This window comes from Bos javanicus, chromosome 8 (genome assembly GCF_032452875.1).
Source record: "Bos javanicus breed banteng chromosome 8, ARS-OSU_banteng_1.0, whole genome shotgun sequence".
NCBI classification, from domain to species: domain Eukaryota; kingdom Metazoa; phylum Chordata; class Mammalia; order Artiodactyla; family Bovidae; genus Bos; species Bos javanicus.
The window spans coordinates 10447098-10462936 of record NC_083875.1 but is presented as its reverse complement, the minus strand read 5'-3'; the positions used below and the strand labels follow the sequence as shown (position 1 = coordinate 10462936).

The 15839-nt window shown below is 41.8% G+C and overlaps 1 protein-coding gene across 1 annotated transcript in view; it reads right to left on the bottom strand.

Moving 5' to 3' along the window:
• The window catches only part of INTS9 (integrator complex subunit 9), a 128470-nt gene that overhangs the window by 77480 nt on the left and 35151 nt on the right, over nucleotides 1–15839 (bottom strand). The window contains exons 2-3 of the mRNA XM_061426808.1: nucleotides 11414–11541; nucleotides 2136–2196 (exon numbers count right to left, since the gene is read on the bottom strand). Of these exons, the coding sequence (XP_061282792.1) occupies nucleotides 2136–2196; nucleotides 11414–11541 (189 nt within the window). The remainder of the gene's footprint in view (nucleotides 1–2135; nucleotides 2197–11413; nucleotides 11542–15839) is intronic.

The window sequence follows — 15839 nt, the reverse complement described above, 5'->3', positions numbered from 1 at the left end:
TTCTACCCAGAGGCAAGGGACCTGGGATATTTATACAGCAATTTCTGCATCTAGGGGAGCTTCAGGAAAAAACTGTCAGGCAAAGCCATACAAATGCCAGCAGCTGTAAAATTCCTTTTGAATTTTACAAGTCTCCTATCAGAAGCTCAGAGAACATTTTCTACTCTTGCCTTCCATTGTAAATTCCGGTTCTTCTCCTTATATGACTACCATTTAACCAGTGAAATGCAGAGCCAGAAAGAGACTGAAACCATTTGTAATTACAATATACCTGCCAGTGAAAAACAAATGAGCAATTGCGGTTAATGGAGGAAGACCCCCAATTCCCTTGGGATGAGATTAAAAACGATTAAAGACAGATCATGGGAAACTGCAAAGCACTGCCCAGCCTTTCATCGGTTGTGTAATCTTCTTCCCCACACTCCCCATGCCCTGTCATGTACCAGGGTGCGGGGTCTGTCTACCTCGCCTGACAGATCCTCCTCTGAGGTGCTCATCTTTCCTGGCCTGGAGCAGTGTATTTGCCATTCTGAGCACTTACAATGTCACTGTATTTTATTCGCCACTCCCTCCTAATGAAATGCTCCCACAGACACATGCGAGTCATCTTGCTCACAATGCGTGGGTAATGGGATGCTTCTGAGCCTTTCTCTGGGAACAATGATTTACAGCCAGCAAGAGACACAGGCTGAAATTTCATCAGGTGCGCAGGTTCTTGAATGTCACCTAATTTTATAGTTAGGCTATGAGGGAAATCTGATTTCAAGTCATGCATCTGGCTTGCACTTGAAGCCGGGGTGAGGGGGCAGGTACAGGAATTAATTCTGTAAAAAGAGCTCCTCTTTATTTAACAATATCTATTAGGAGAAGGAAATGCCTTACTCAGATGAATCATTTTAAGGATCCTCATATTCAGTCTTTTAATTATGAAACTGGGGAGAGGAAGAATGACATGGAGGTGTAAGAATGGCGTGGATAAGCTTTACAGTGTCTAATCTTCCTTTATCTCTCATTTTTTTCAGAAGAAAATTTGGCTAGATAAGTTTTAACTTTTGTTTTGTATCTCTGGTCTCTCACATGGAACTTAAATGCCTAAAATTGATCTGAGGAAGGACATACCATGAAGACAATCTAATGGCAAAAATTTAACAGCCTTGAAAAAAATAAAAAGTAATTTGAGTCATTCAGTTTAGGCCTAGTTAGCAATTAAAGTCATTAAGAGAACTCCAAATTCCTGCTGATGCTGCTGCTAAGTCGCTTCAGTTGTGTCTGACTCTGTGTGACCCCACAGACAGCCTCCTAACAGGCTCCTCTGTCCCTGGGACTCTCCAGGCAAGAACACTGGAGTGGGTTGCCATTTCCTTCTCCAATGCATGAAAGTGAAAAGTGAAAGTGATTCGTGTTAAAAGAACCATGTTCTTTTTTCACAAATTATAAGAGTATCCATGCCAGGCTACGATCATAGATCACAGACTGGAAGGCCCTTTGTTCACGTTTACTTGAACACGTGATTCCCTCTCACGGCCCCAGAGCACATGGCCTAGAAGTGAAACACTTGGCTCCTCAGTCTATTCTCCACTCTGCAGTCAAAGTGGTCTGAGCAGAGGATGACCCTGCCTGCAGCAACCTCTGTGGCCCTTCGTTACCTAAAGAAGATTCAAAGTTTTGACAATGCCCTATGTGACCTGGCCCCTAGGAGAGCCGTTTAAAACTCAACAGTGTTTGGTGGGCTTTAAAGTTATTTTAAAAAAAAGTTCACTCCTTACACGAAGAGTCAGTATAGCCTCAAAACAAAATGAGCTGGACGGAATTCTCTAACAAGCAATGCCAATGAAACACTCATCACAATTCTAGAAATAATAGCTTTCTTTTTGGGGTGATAAAATGTATTTCCAGCTGAAGTCCCTAGATTTTACACATGAGAAAACTGGATCTGTGTCTGAACACCAAGACTCCTTAAAAAGCTCTTAAAAACAGTAATTACCAAGTACTGAAGACTCTACATGGGTCACAGGAGTTTTTAGGGAGAAGACCAAGGGGAAGAAATGAACCCAGTAGTCACATTACTGTTGGGTGACTGCAGAATGACAAGATGGCTTCCCAGTGGGTGCAGATACACTTCAGCTTATCATTACCTTGTCCAAGAAAGCGTTTCCATCCTTTAGGGACCAGCCAGGAAGATTGGACAGTCTGGGACTGCAAAACAAAAGATTAAATTATCCTAAATACATTATAATCCTCAGTGATTTCATGGTGACTGTACCGGCTCCACAAAATGAAAAACAGTTGAAAGGAGTGGCAGCAAGGCTCACCCAAAATAACAATCAGAAAGATGAAAAGTAACCAAGTGGTATCAAGCTTAAGAATTACGTGGCAATGGAACATTAAAAAGTGAAAGAGTTCTGCCCTCAATTGGGAAAATTAAAAGAATGCTATGCAGAATAATGAAGAGAAAAAAGAAAGATGAGGCACGACAGCGTTGTATAGTTTTGCAGTCACTGGCCCTGACTTCTCCTTGCTTGCGTTTGACAACAGGCCTGAGGGGAAGGCCGAATGGGACCCTCATATTGCGGAGGACAAAATAGGCTCAGAGAGGTCAGGTGTCTGTCAAGAACACTTAGCTGCCTACCAACCAGAATTTACCACAAATAAAAATCAGAATTCGGCTCAAAGTCACCTCTGGATTCATTGCTTAAATGAATTAGTCACTTGTTACCTGTACCTTGAGTTTCCAATTCTGGCAAATGAAGCTAGCTTTTCTCAGTGTTATAAAACGACACCGTATCTCAGTGAGCAACTTCCAGAAGGTGAGGTTAATTTCACATATATGTTATATCAAAGAAATCTGAACCAGAATCATTCACTTTGGCAAGCTCAGAATTTAACTGAGTGCTACGAGCTGACCAGAAGAATTACACTGGAGGCTGAAAACGCAAACACTTTGGGAGAAAAAAAAAATGTTGGTAAAAAGAAAAACTTAATGACCAAGGTGATATGTGAAGAAAACACATCAGAAGCACAAGGTAGACTGCAAAAGGATTTTAGCACTTCAACACAAAATTAAATTAAAAAATAAAGGGCAAAGTATGGGTGTGGGACTAAAAGACCCTACAACCCCAAACCAAATGAATGTATAGTACTTTATCCTCTTGCTAAACTGATTATCATCAAATTCTGACTTTGTAATTAGGTGCTAGGTATGAAAGTCAAATTGAAACAAATAATGTGACATATTTGTCAATCTTCCAGCAAAGATTAAAAACCTGAATAATATATATATATATATATATGCATCTGATTTTAGCAAAAAAGGTAAGAATTTGACATAATTCCTAGTTCACAGAAAAGCTGTTAAGAATATAAGTACAATGAAGTCCCACATACCCTTTGCCTAGATTCTCTGTTTACATTTTGCCTTTATTAGTCAAAAAGTGAGAATTCTGAATTTCATTCTTGAGAATGAAAATTACTACTAGGAGAATCAAATTTGGCTGGCATAAATTATATCTGAAAAACTTAAAAAAAATGCTTGGAGTTTTCTCAGAAAAATACTCTATTACCATTAGATGTTGAATTTCCACTTCATTTCATAGTCACATGTGTACCTTCACTTAGAGACTTTTTAAAAAAATATTTACTACCAGATCAGATTAAAAAACCAAGCATTCTAATAAAAGCGTAATGATAGGCCAGTCTCAATACTATTCTCATTTCATGCACGTGGACTCTTTACAGGAAGGTTATAAATGTCCACTTCCCTTTACAAAGAGAACTGGATCAGAGGACTTATATCCTGTTTGTTCCCTACTAGACACACACAACTCAGCCTTCAAATTACAGATGATTGATTCAATTAGTTTTGTCCTCAACAAGTGATTAGAAATGGTATGCTGCTGTGCTCAGTCGCATCCGACTCTCTGAGATCCCAAGGACCGTAGCCCGTCAGGCTCCTCTGTCCATGGGATTTCCCAGGCAAGAATATTGGAGCGGGTTGCCATGTCCTTCTCCAGGGGATCTTCCTCACCCAAGGATCAAACCTGTGTCTCCTGCACTTCAGGCAGATTTTTTTTACCGTGTGAGCCACCAGGAAAATCCATTTGCTGCTTATTAAAAAACAATTTTTTTAAAAGTAAAAATTTCAGGTATTATTGTTGGCTAAACATTGTTTATAACATCAAAGACTTCTATGAAATATCTGGAGTTATTTTGGATTTGAGAAATTGCCTGTAGATGGGACTGAAGGCTCAAAGAGCCTGACCACGTTGTAACAATAGTGCCAAAGATAAAGGGGCACAGAAACGTAGCCCCCGGCGGCAAACGGATGCTGACTATAGAGATGCAAAGGTTTTGTTTTCAGGTCCAATTAGGTTAATGACTAAACTATGAAGAGCTAGTAAATGTTAAGCTACCAAAGAGGAAGAAATGTACTACTTTGTTCTTAATGATTACAAAATTTCACCGTGTAAATTTTTTGAACAAGGAAACAAGTCTCTTCACAAAAATCTACATTAAAGAAATATGGGAGGTAATGATATTAGAAAAATTCTGATTACAGATGAACACATCTTTGTACCCACTATTTAACAATAATTTCTATGGGAAAAAAGGGCGCCAATAAAAAATGTTAGTCAAAAAAATATGTATACAAAAATTTTTTTAGTAGTTTTAAAAACAGGTAAAGTATAAGTAACTAAATAAACAACCTAAGGTATTTGAAAATAACCTATTGTCTAGAAAAATAGTGAAAGGTAGAATGAACATGGTATCCAATTCATTTTCTCTTTATATGTTTCATTTTCCCATTTTCCGGCTTTGAAATGCATTACTTTTATAATCAGGAAATAGTGCGAGAGGCATGACTACATTCATTCATTCAAAATATATAAAAGCTTACTCTTGATTAAAATAGGCAAAGTAGAGGGATATGGCAATAAATAACCCTTGAGTTTGAGGAGCTTGCACTGCAGTACAGGGAGACGGTAAACAGCAATTACAATGGATTAAAATAAACGCTCCGACAGGGAGCGCAGAGGTACTATGGTTCATACAGGAAGGGCACTTGTGACAGTGTGCAGAGGTGTGAGAGCAGGAACACGGAACAGGAGCACGAGGTGAAGACAGAAAGAGGGATAGGGAACGGCCTCATCATTTAGTGAAGTGTTGAAGCGGGAAAGAGGTATTCATCTTCACTTGTTCATTCATGAGTCTTGATTTATGTGTCAGGCACTCAGAGGCTGGTGATACTGACCACGAGCAAAATGTGCCTGTCATCCTGACAGGGTAGGGGAAACTGATCAAGTAGTCACACACACAGAGAGCAAGCTGTTACTAATGATGAGGCAGCGTCACACAAAGCGCCACGAAGTCTCCTAACACGAGAGTGATCTAGGCAGCATCGGGATCCCTTGAGTCCCTGCTGATCGAGCTGAGATCTGGATGTTGGGAAGTCAAGGGGCAAGTGTGTGTGTGTGTGTGTGTTTGTGTGTGTATGTGTGGTGATTTGTCCTTCACTGTGTCTGACTCTTTGCGACCCCATGGACTGTAGCCCACCAGGCTCCTCTGTCCATAGGGTTTCCCAGGCAAGAATACTGAAGTGGGTTGCCATTTCCTCCTCCAGGGGATCCTCCCAACCCAGGGATGGAACCCGCATCTCCTGTGCTGGCAGGCGGGTTCTTCATCACTGAACCATCTGTAGTGGGATCAAAGGGCAGGGTTTGGAGGGAATAGAGCAAGAAGATAGCTGCAAAGCCCAATCACTCTCACCAGCCTTCAGTATGGATGTCTTAAAAAAGGTCATTCAAATGAAATTTCATGGAGAGTCCCATATACACTACTCTCCCCCTCAACCAACAAAAATGCCATCTCTCTGTCCTTCCCATGTAGCAAGGGGTATCAGAAATTATTTCAGAGAGGAGCTCCTGCTTAGCAGGTAGGCTAAGGCAAAGGTGGGATGGGGGAAGGGTGGAGAGCCTTCTTGGCTGAAGGAACAATCTGTGTAGACTGCTCCCAGGTAGGGGAGAAGTCTTTGAAACTGAAGGAATACAAAGAGCAGGAGACTAGAAGGGTATCAAATGTACCAAGAGGAACTTGGTACTTAACCTAAAAGCAATGAAAAAATCCACTGAAAGATCTTAAACAGATGAGAGACGAGATTAGATCAGTCTTTCTGTTAATAAACAGGTTAATAAAAGGTGATTCTGGAGAAAACTGACATCAAGTACCCTCTGAAAACATGTGCCACCATTTGTGTGGTAATCCTACCAAAAACAGTAAGCCCAACCTCACTGTGAAGAATCACGAGACAAACCCAAACTGAAAGACGTTACATAAAATAATTGGCCTGTACTCCTAAAAATGGCAAGGTCATCAAAGACACAGGGCTGTGAAGACATGACTGAATGCAATGTCATCTGGATTGAACCCTGGACCAGTAAGTTACTTTTCTTTTTTGCTATAAAAGGCATTACAGAGAAATATGAGCTGGTGTAGCTTGGGAAATATAAATAAGCTGTTAAGTTGCTTCTGCCATGTCCGACTCTTTGCGACCCCATGGACAGTAGACCGCCAGGCTCTTCTCTCCACTGGATTTCCCAGGCAAGAAAACAGGAGTGGGTTGCCATGCCCTTCTCCAGGGCATCTTCCTGACCCAGAGATTGAACCGCGTTTCTTTTTTTTTTTCCTCTAATTTTTTATTTTTTAAAATTTATTTTAATTGGAGGCTAATTACAATATTGTAGTGGTTTTTGCCATACATTGACATAAATCAGCCATGGGTGGACATGTGTTCCCCATCCTGACCCTCCCTCCTACCTCCCTCCCCATCCCATCCCTCAGGGTCATCCCAGTGCACCAGCCCTGAGCACCCTGTCTCATGCATCGAACCTGGACTGGTGATCTTTTTCACATATGGTAATATACATGTTTCAATGTTATTCTCTCAAGTCATCCCACCCTCACCTTCTCCCACAGAGTCCAAAAGACTGTTCTTTACATCTAGGTCTCTTTTGCTGTCTTGCATATAGGGTCATCATTACCATCTTTCTAAATTCCATATATATGCGTTAATATACTGTGGTGTTTTTCTTTCTGACTTACTTCGCTCTGTGTAATAGGCTCTAGTTTCATCCACCTTATTAGAACTGATTCAAATGTATTCTTTTTAATGGCTGAGTAATACTCCATTGTGTATATGTACCACAGCTTTCTTATTCACTCATCTGCTGATGGACATCTAGGTTGCTTCCATGTCCTGACTATTATAAACAGTGCTGTGATGAACATTGGGGTACACGTGTCTCTTTCAATTCTGGTTTCCTCAGTGTGTATGTCCAGCAGTGGGATTGCTGGGTCGTATGGCAGTTCTATTTCCAGTTTTTTAAGGAACCTCCACACTGTTCTCCACAGTGGCTGTACTAGTTTGCATTCCCACCAACAGTGTAAGAGGTGAACTGCGTTTCTTATGTCTGCTGCATTAGCAGGCAGGTTTTTTACAAGTAGTGACACCTGGGAAGCCCAATATAGCTCAGATATTAGGATGATATCAATGTAAGTTTCTGGATTTTGATTATTGTGCTGTGGTTATGTAAGAGAATGTCCTCTTATAAAACAGGAACTTGAGTATTTAAGGGGCAAAGAAGCATCCTGTCTGTATCTTTCAAATGGGTCAGAGAAAACTATATATGTATGTATTAAGAGGAAGTGATAAAGTGAATGTGATAAAATGTCAATAACTGGTAACAATAATTGGGAATTGTGTGTACTATTCTTGCAACTTTTCCATAATCTGAAGTAACTCCAAAATAAAACATTACAAAAAAAGAAGACTCTGGATTCAGACAGGGGCAAGGACAGAATTGAAGAAACTGGTTAGAAGGCTTCGGCAGTAATGCATGTAAAAGAGGATGACGGCCACCACAGTAGCACTTATGAGAAGTGACGGGAGTCTAGCACTATCTAGGAGGTGAAAAATGACAAGGCTCAATGAAAGATCTGGCTTCTCTGGTGGCTCAGTAGTAAAGAACCCACCTGCCAATGCAGGAGACTTGGGTTCAATTCCTGGGTCAGGAAGATCCCCTGGAGGAGAAAACGGCATCCCCACTCCAGTATTCTTGTCTGGGAAACCCCATGGTCAGAGGAGCCTGCCCAAAAGAGTTCATGGGGTCGCCAAGAGAGTCAGACATGACTCAGTGACTACACAACAGCAGCAACAACAAACGGAAGACCGGGTGCAGGGAGGGAGGAAGGCGGCATCTGGGGAACTCCCAGTTCTCTGGCCTTTCTATCAGGATGCCCTTTCCTAAGACAGGGCAGCAACGGGCGGGACCAGGTCTGGGAGGGTTGGTTCTCCTCTTCTGGACCAAGTCTAATCACCATCTCAGTTTGAGGCATGCTGAGTTCTGAAGTGCTTTCAAAGGTACATCCAAAGACAGAAGCCGAGTGGGTGTTTTGGATTTATGAATGTGGAACTCAGAAGAGCATTATTAACTGAAAAATATACATTTGTAAGTGACTGTCTGGATGGTTATCGAGGCCTTGAGCATTTATTAAATTCCCTTGGTGGAGGTTCTGTGGCTAAGCACCGAGTACTTTAGAATTCTGATGTGTGATGGCTAGATGGAGGAAACTGAATCCCGAAAGGAGACAGGAGAGGAAGAGTCAGAGAAGTAAAGAAAACCAGGATGGCATGATCATGGAGGACAGTGATGCTAATGGCCGAGGAGAATGAGGGTGACAACTGAGTATAATAGCTAATGACATGGAAGTCATCTGTGATTTTACTGAGAGATGTCCTGGTGGGTTGTGTGGGCAAAGCAGATGGGAGAGGAGCAGGAATGCTGAAGGGGACAGTGGAGCTGAGAGAACTTAAAAAAAATTTTAAGTTAGAAGTGATTGAGCATAATTAAATGGGAAGGAATAAGTCAAGATGGAAAGATTCAAGATAAAGGAAAGATTATAAAAGTGAAATGACTCAGAGGCGAGAAGGGTTGAAAACCAGAGAAGATAAAGTGATTCATTCATTATCACAAATATTTACTGAGTAGCTACTGCATATCAGGAACTATTTTAGGCACTGGGGATACAACAGAGAGCAAACAAAATCTCTGCCCTTATAAAACTTGTCTCTCATTAGAGAAGAAGATGATATGTAAAGCAAATATGTCTGTATGATACAACGAGAAGTGCTCTGAAGACCAACAAAGCAGGACAAAGAGGTGGGGGGCGGGGGACTGGGGATACTATTAGTATTTCAGCCAAGTAGATTGCCAAAATTTTGAGCAAATGAAGACACTTTTTGTGGGGAACTGCCATGGGCTGCTAATCATCCCATTAGTATAATGTCCCTCTGAGAGAAAAACAATGACAAGAAGAGAGGGTAGAAGCAGATTTTCTATCTACTTGAGAACACAGAACTGGTTAAAGACAGGAATGAACAGGACAGGGAAAACATGCAGCGAGGACTATCTACACAACCCAGGTTTGAATACCTAGACGACCCATGGCCCTACAGAGTATGTGGGTGCCCTTTTGGGAAGCCTCAGCCTAGCCTGCTTTTTCTTTTTTTTAGTATTTATCACAAATATATAGACAGTTGTTTTTGTAACACAAGTATAACTAAATCTTCAGCAGTGTAATTCTTTTTCTCCTGATGGACTACAAATTCCGTGAGCAAAGAAGAGCTGTCCCATTCTTGTCTGTGTCCTGTGGTCCAGGACACTGCAGATTTTTAACATCAAGGGAATGAACATTTTAATCATTGGAGGGAAACAGACAATGATATTAGGCTATTTTAATAAGGAAAAACTTGTTCATCATTGTTGTCAAGAAATACATGTGACACCTACAGTTCCTGAATCAACTCTGAATACACTTCTTTTCTCTTTTGGATAGTATCAGTGGATGGTAAATGTACTTCTAAGTGCTGGGTGTGATTATAACTGAATGCTATCAGTTATGCATAAAATGGAATCTGGAATTCTCTTTGGTCTTGCCCCACCACCTTACCTCCTGCCTCTGTAGTTGTTCGGTCTCTCAGGCACGTCTGACTCTTTGTAACCTCATTGACTGTGGTCTGCCAGGTTCCTCTGTCCATGGGATTTCCCAGGCAAGAACGCTGGAGTGGGTCGCTATTTCCTACTCCAGGGGATCTTCCCGATCCAAGGATCAAACCTGCATTTCCTGCATTGGCAGGTGGATTCTCTACCACTGAGTCACCGCTGTATGCCTTATCTCAGAAAAAAGTCAATCCATTTTAATTATACCTTTTCTAGAAGGTTCATGGGGTTATCATTATGAATAATCACTGAACACAGTGAATTCTTCAGCAGTGAATGAGAACACATGAGATGGTTTACCTAGCTTGTTAAGCTTTTAAGTTCTTAAATCTGCTTGAGATGGCTTCTGGGAGTATGCTTTTTGCTACTGGGAGTATGCTGCTGCTGCTAAGGCGCTTCAGTCGTGTCTTGACTCTGTGCAACCCCATAGACGGCAGCCCACCAGGCTCCGCCGTCCCTGGGATTCTCCAGGCAAGAACATCTGCTTCTAAAAGGATCCACTTCTTTTATAAATTGCTGCTTCTAAACAGCAGCAAGCTGGAAAACTGATCTCAAGGTCTTCGTAAGAGTGAATAGTGCTGCCTGTAGGCTTGGGGTAATCTGTCTGCTTTAAGACAAGGACTTTGGCTTCATATGTGATTCTGTGATATCTACAGATGATCAGTATCAGATACTGCTGCTGCTACGTCACTTCAGTCATGTCCGACTCTGTGCGACCTCATAGACGGCAGCCCACCAGGCTCCTCTGTCCCTGGGATTCTCCAGGGAAGAACACTGAAGTGGGTTGCCACTTCCTTCTCCAATGCATGAAAGTGCAAACTGAAAGTGAAGTCGTTCAGTTGTGTCTGACTCTTTACGACCTCAGGGACTGTAGCCTACCAGGCTCCTCCATCCATGGGATTTTCCAGGCAAGAGTACCTGAGTGGGTTGGCATTGCCTTCTGCAGTATCAGATACTAATAGATATCTAATACATAGATACCTACCAAAAACAAATGTCAGGCTTTATGATGTCAAGTCCTTGCAAATGATTCTAAAATTCAATTCTTGGGGCTTATCAGTTGACCATTTATCTGCTCCTACATGAATTAGCAAGAAAGATGAAATATACATGACCTCACTTGCACTGAGCAGTTGCAGGAACATTTTACAGAAGCTCAGAAGAAGTTGTAATAAAGACGTCAATCAATAAATCAATACAACACTTTCCATCAACCCAGCCAAAGAATATTATTTTAAGAACGTTTTTAAGGGAACCAAGTAAACTCTGGACAACACACAGGGCACTGCCATCTTGATGCTACTGGGGACCATTTTTCAGCCAACTAAAGCCCAGTCTATTTCAGATACATCAGTACACACCTTTGAACAAGTGGCAAAGGAAGGAAGTTGAGGGTGGAAGTCATGTCCAGTCCACAGTCCAACATAATGGTGGTTGATTTGAATTTGAGCACGTTGCATGGTAAGGTTGGGTGCCCTGACAGGCAATACTGAAAAGAAAAAAAAAACTTTTGTCAATAATCAATTACAGAAGAAGTCTCAAAAATACAGTGAATTAAATAAAGCTGACCATCTTCTCTCATGACAACAGGGTGTAAATTCAGCTAACTTTCTATATGGTTTCCTCCCTTTCACAGCTCTGGATACCACTTCCCCTCACATTCAGCATTCTCTACCTCCGATCATATCCAGTTCTTTGTAGGGTGCCAATTTACCTCTCGGGCAAGCAGAGTTTCAGAGAGGCCAAGGTTATTCCAAATAGATGGTTTCCAGGCTGTAGTTTTCTGCTCCATTCTCACATGACACATTCAAATCCCCCCTATCCCACCATCCCTAAGTACTGTGTGAAAGTGAAATAGAGTCAAAGTTGCTCAGTTGTGTCCACTGTGTGAACTCAAATTAAATTCCAAGCTGGAATCTCAAACTGTGCTACAGGTTAAGTTTTCTCCTCTGTAAATAAGTCAGATGACTTTCCTTTAGGAGGAAACGCTGGGCAAAGGTAAACAAACAAGCCTTAGGGTAACGGCTCCTAATGGCTCAGCCTTGTCAGGACAAATGACCTCCCTGATGTGCAGATACCAGGCGGGAGTGACGAACACCAACTCCCAACCAATCAGGAGCCTCCTGCTTGTGGCAGCAGACCTCAGAGGTCACAGGGACAGGAGCCACCAAGGTGACAGGGCAAACCAACACACCGACTGCAAGCACTCTTCACGTCTTCCTCAATGGAGTGGAGATGACAGATGCACCACACTGAGAATTATTTATATGGGATGGACTCTGTGTCACCTTTTATAATTTGACTGCTGCTCTGAAGGAAAAAATGAAAGAAGAGAAAAAGGACCTTTTCTCTCACGTTTTAAGTCATCTTACAGAAGCCTCTCTTGAACAGCAAAGTCCAGAAAATGGAAGGATCAATGTTCTTCATCTCTGGACAGACACATTTTTCTTTCTGATTTAAGTAAAAATCAGGGTAAAGTGGGACTTCCCGGGTATCACAGTGGTAAAGAATCTACCTGCCAATGCAGGAGACACGGTTTCAATCCCTGGGTTCAGGAAGATGCCCTGGAGAAGGAAATGGCAACCTGCTCCGGTATTCTTGCCTGGAGAATCCCATGGACAGAGGAGCCCGGTGAGCTACAGTCCATGTGGCTGCCGAGAGTCGGATGTGACTGAGCACCCATACACACACAGGTAATGCAACACCACTGCTGTCCCACATGGCCACCGCAGCTCCGGCTAAGTCTTCACAGGTACTGGTTGCTCTGCTGGTTCTACCACTGGATACATTTCCTACTTTTCTCCAGAAGACAGTACAGGAACCGATGAGTTTTTAAAACCGCAGTTTCTAAAACTGATAAGGCTGAGAGCCAAGAAATTTTGGGTATTTTGCAAGCTTCTTTTCTGGCCACGCTGTGTGGCTTCCAGATTTTAGTTCTGCAACCAGGGATCAAGCCCAGGTCCCTTGTAGTGGAAGTGCAGAGTCCTATCCACTGGACTGCCAGAGAAGTCCCTTGCAAGCTTCTTTATTCCAAGTTTATATAAGATAATTGTATTTTTCATTGTATAATTCACAACTCATGGCCTAAAATAGTACAGGGTTACTTACAATAAAAACAGTAGCAAGAAAGTACTAAAAAAGTCCAGGAAGCATGATTTGGGTAATTATACTTTACCTTAAGTTCATTCTTTAAGAGCTATCAGAACTACAGAATATATTTTCCAACTAATCAAGGCAGAGCTATCCACCCCCGCCCTTTCTCCATCTGTTTCCTATTGCCAGCTTGGTCTTCACACTTATCTAGGAATCATGTATAAGTTAAAGATAAACTATCTCAAAATGAACACAGAGCAACCTGTGCCCCAAACATAACAGGGGTTCTAATAAGAGTTCTCCTATTAAAAAACAAACCAGATATTCAGAAAAACCTAAAAAGAAAAGAATTGGAATGTATCTAATAATGATTATTTCTGGGTAGAAAGATTAGTGTAATTATCGTCTTTCAGCTTTTTGCATCTTCTCAATGCTTGACCAGCATTTACCATACTTTTGTAATCAGAAAAATATATATAACTAAAACAAAGCTGAAAATTTAGCCAGCCACATCGAATGACAAATCTCTTTGATCTTCATCTTTAAACCACGGATAACAAGCTGCAACAGAAGACAGAAAATGGACATGGCAAAGCTGCTGCTCAGATTTCAGGCTAAGCAAGTTAGCCATCTAACTGCTCCTGTCATCCAAGGATAAAAAAAGACCAGGACCACTTCATAAGGGCCGTAACCGACTGCAAGACACTCCCAGAGCCTCTACTAAGAGTGCCAGGCTTTGATGTCAGTAGCTCCAATTTTGTGAGTCAGGAAATAGAGCTTTTTACACAGTTGAAGGGGCTGAGAAGAGAGCCAAAGACACACAGCAAGTTCTCCCGACTCCAGAGACCTTACTCCTGCTTCCCAAACCGCACTGCTCATTTTGTGAGGGTCAGCTCAGTCTGCTGAGACAAGAGTAATTGTCACCAGTCAGTGAGCCACCTGGCAAGGTTCCCGAAGTTTCTCTGCTCCACTGATGCTCTCTGCCTGTTTCCAACACACAGTTGTGAACAATCACCAAGTAGATGATAATCTAGTGAGGCTTAGGAGAGTAATGCACAAAAACAGTAAGTAATCATGTGACTTTATAAGTAGAAAAAAGATGACAAAAATTTTGAAAAATACTCCTCACCAGCATTTTTCCAGTCCCTGACTTTCTTCATATTTGTAAAAGCTATAATTTTAGTGCACTACTCCTCTGTGTGCTGCTCTTAAGACTGACAGCTGTATTTTCTTTGTCTGTCATTACATTGCACTTCATCTTTACTGGCTGCCTAAAAAAAATACACCATCACTTGTTTAATCATTCTTTTGCTGTTGAACATTTAGGGTCGCTTTAGGTGCTGCGATTCATGGGGTCTTGAAGAGTCGGACACGACTGAGTGACTGAACTGAACTGAACTAGGTTGCTCTATCACAAATACGGTTGTAGTGTTAACTTTAGCGCTCAAGGCTTTTTCCACACTGGACTGTTTCTTCAGAGGATTTCCAGAAGTGGCATTAACTAGGTCAAAAAGATATGAGCATTTTATGGCTCTTGAAATATACTGCCAAAATGTTTTCCAAAAAAGGCTGTGCCTATTTACAATGTCATCAGTCATACAGCAGAAGATCCATTACACCGCTTAGTCCCATTAGCATTACGGTCAAAACCATCTGGAATCTACCAAGACAGAGGTTAGTAAATGTTAGCAGTGGCTATCTAGGAGCAGTTAAATGACCCTAAACAGGAAATCAACTACTTGATAAATGCTTTAGTTTTGGGAGGCAGTTTGAAGAAATGATTTAAAGCAGGGAGTTTGAAGCAAGAATGCCTAGGCTCAAAAACTGGTCATGCTCATTATTAACATGTGATTTTGGGAAAATTACTTAACTTTGCAAAGATACAGTTTCCTTATCTACAAGATCTAGTAATAAACGCTACCTTCCTCAAGTTGTGAGGACTAAGTGAACAGACACAGAACCTGACATATCGTATGTACTCATTGTTACTGTAGTTACAGAAGGGGCTGAAGAGGCTACCGAAATATTTTTTGGGAAAGTTAGGAAAGTTAAGTCGCTCAGTCATGTCCGACTCTTTGCGACCCCGTGAACTGTAGCCCACCAGGCTCCTCCATCCATGGGATTCTCCAGGCAAGAATACTGGAGTGGGTTGCCACTTCCTTCTCCAGGGGATCTTCCTGACCCAGGGATGGAACCCAGGTCTCCTGCATTAGAGGCAGACGCTTTAACCTATGAGCCACCAGGGAAGCCTTATTTTTTTGGGGGGGGACACCTAAATTTACAGCATTTTAAAGAATAAATTCTATTTCATTGAGGCATTCACTAATGTTTTAGACATCTGTGTATCCCATGAGACTAGGCAGGGACATCCCTAGTGGTCCAGCTGGTTAAGAATTTACCTGCCAATGAAGGAGACATGGGTTCAATCCCTGTCTGTAGACAGGGAAGTTAGGATCCCGCATGAGCAACTAAGTCCACAAGCCACACCTTCTGTAGCCCCTGACTTGTGCAACTAGAGAAAGCTTGTACGCAGCAATGATGACCCAGCCCAACCAATAAATAAATACCCAGCGCAGGCAATCAATTAAAAAATAAAAAGACTAGGTAAAGTGAACGAACAATTTTACAAATATTTTTCTATTGCTAGTTTTCCTTCCTGGAGAAGGCAATGGCACCCCACTCCAGTACCCTTGC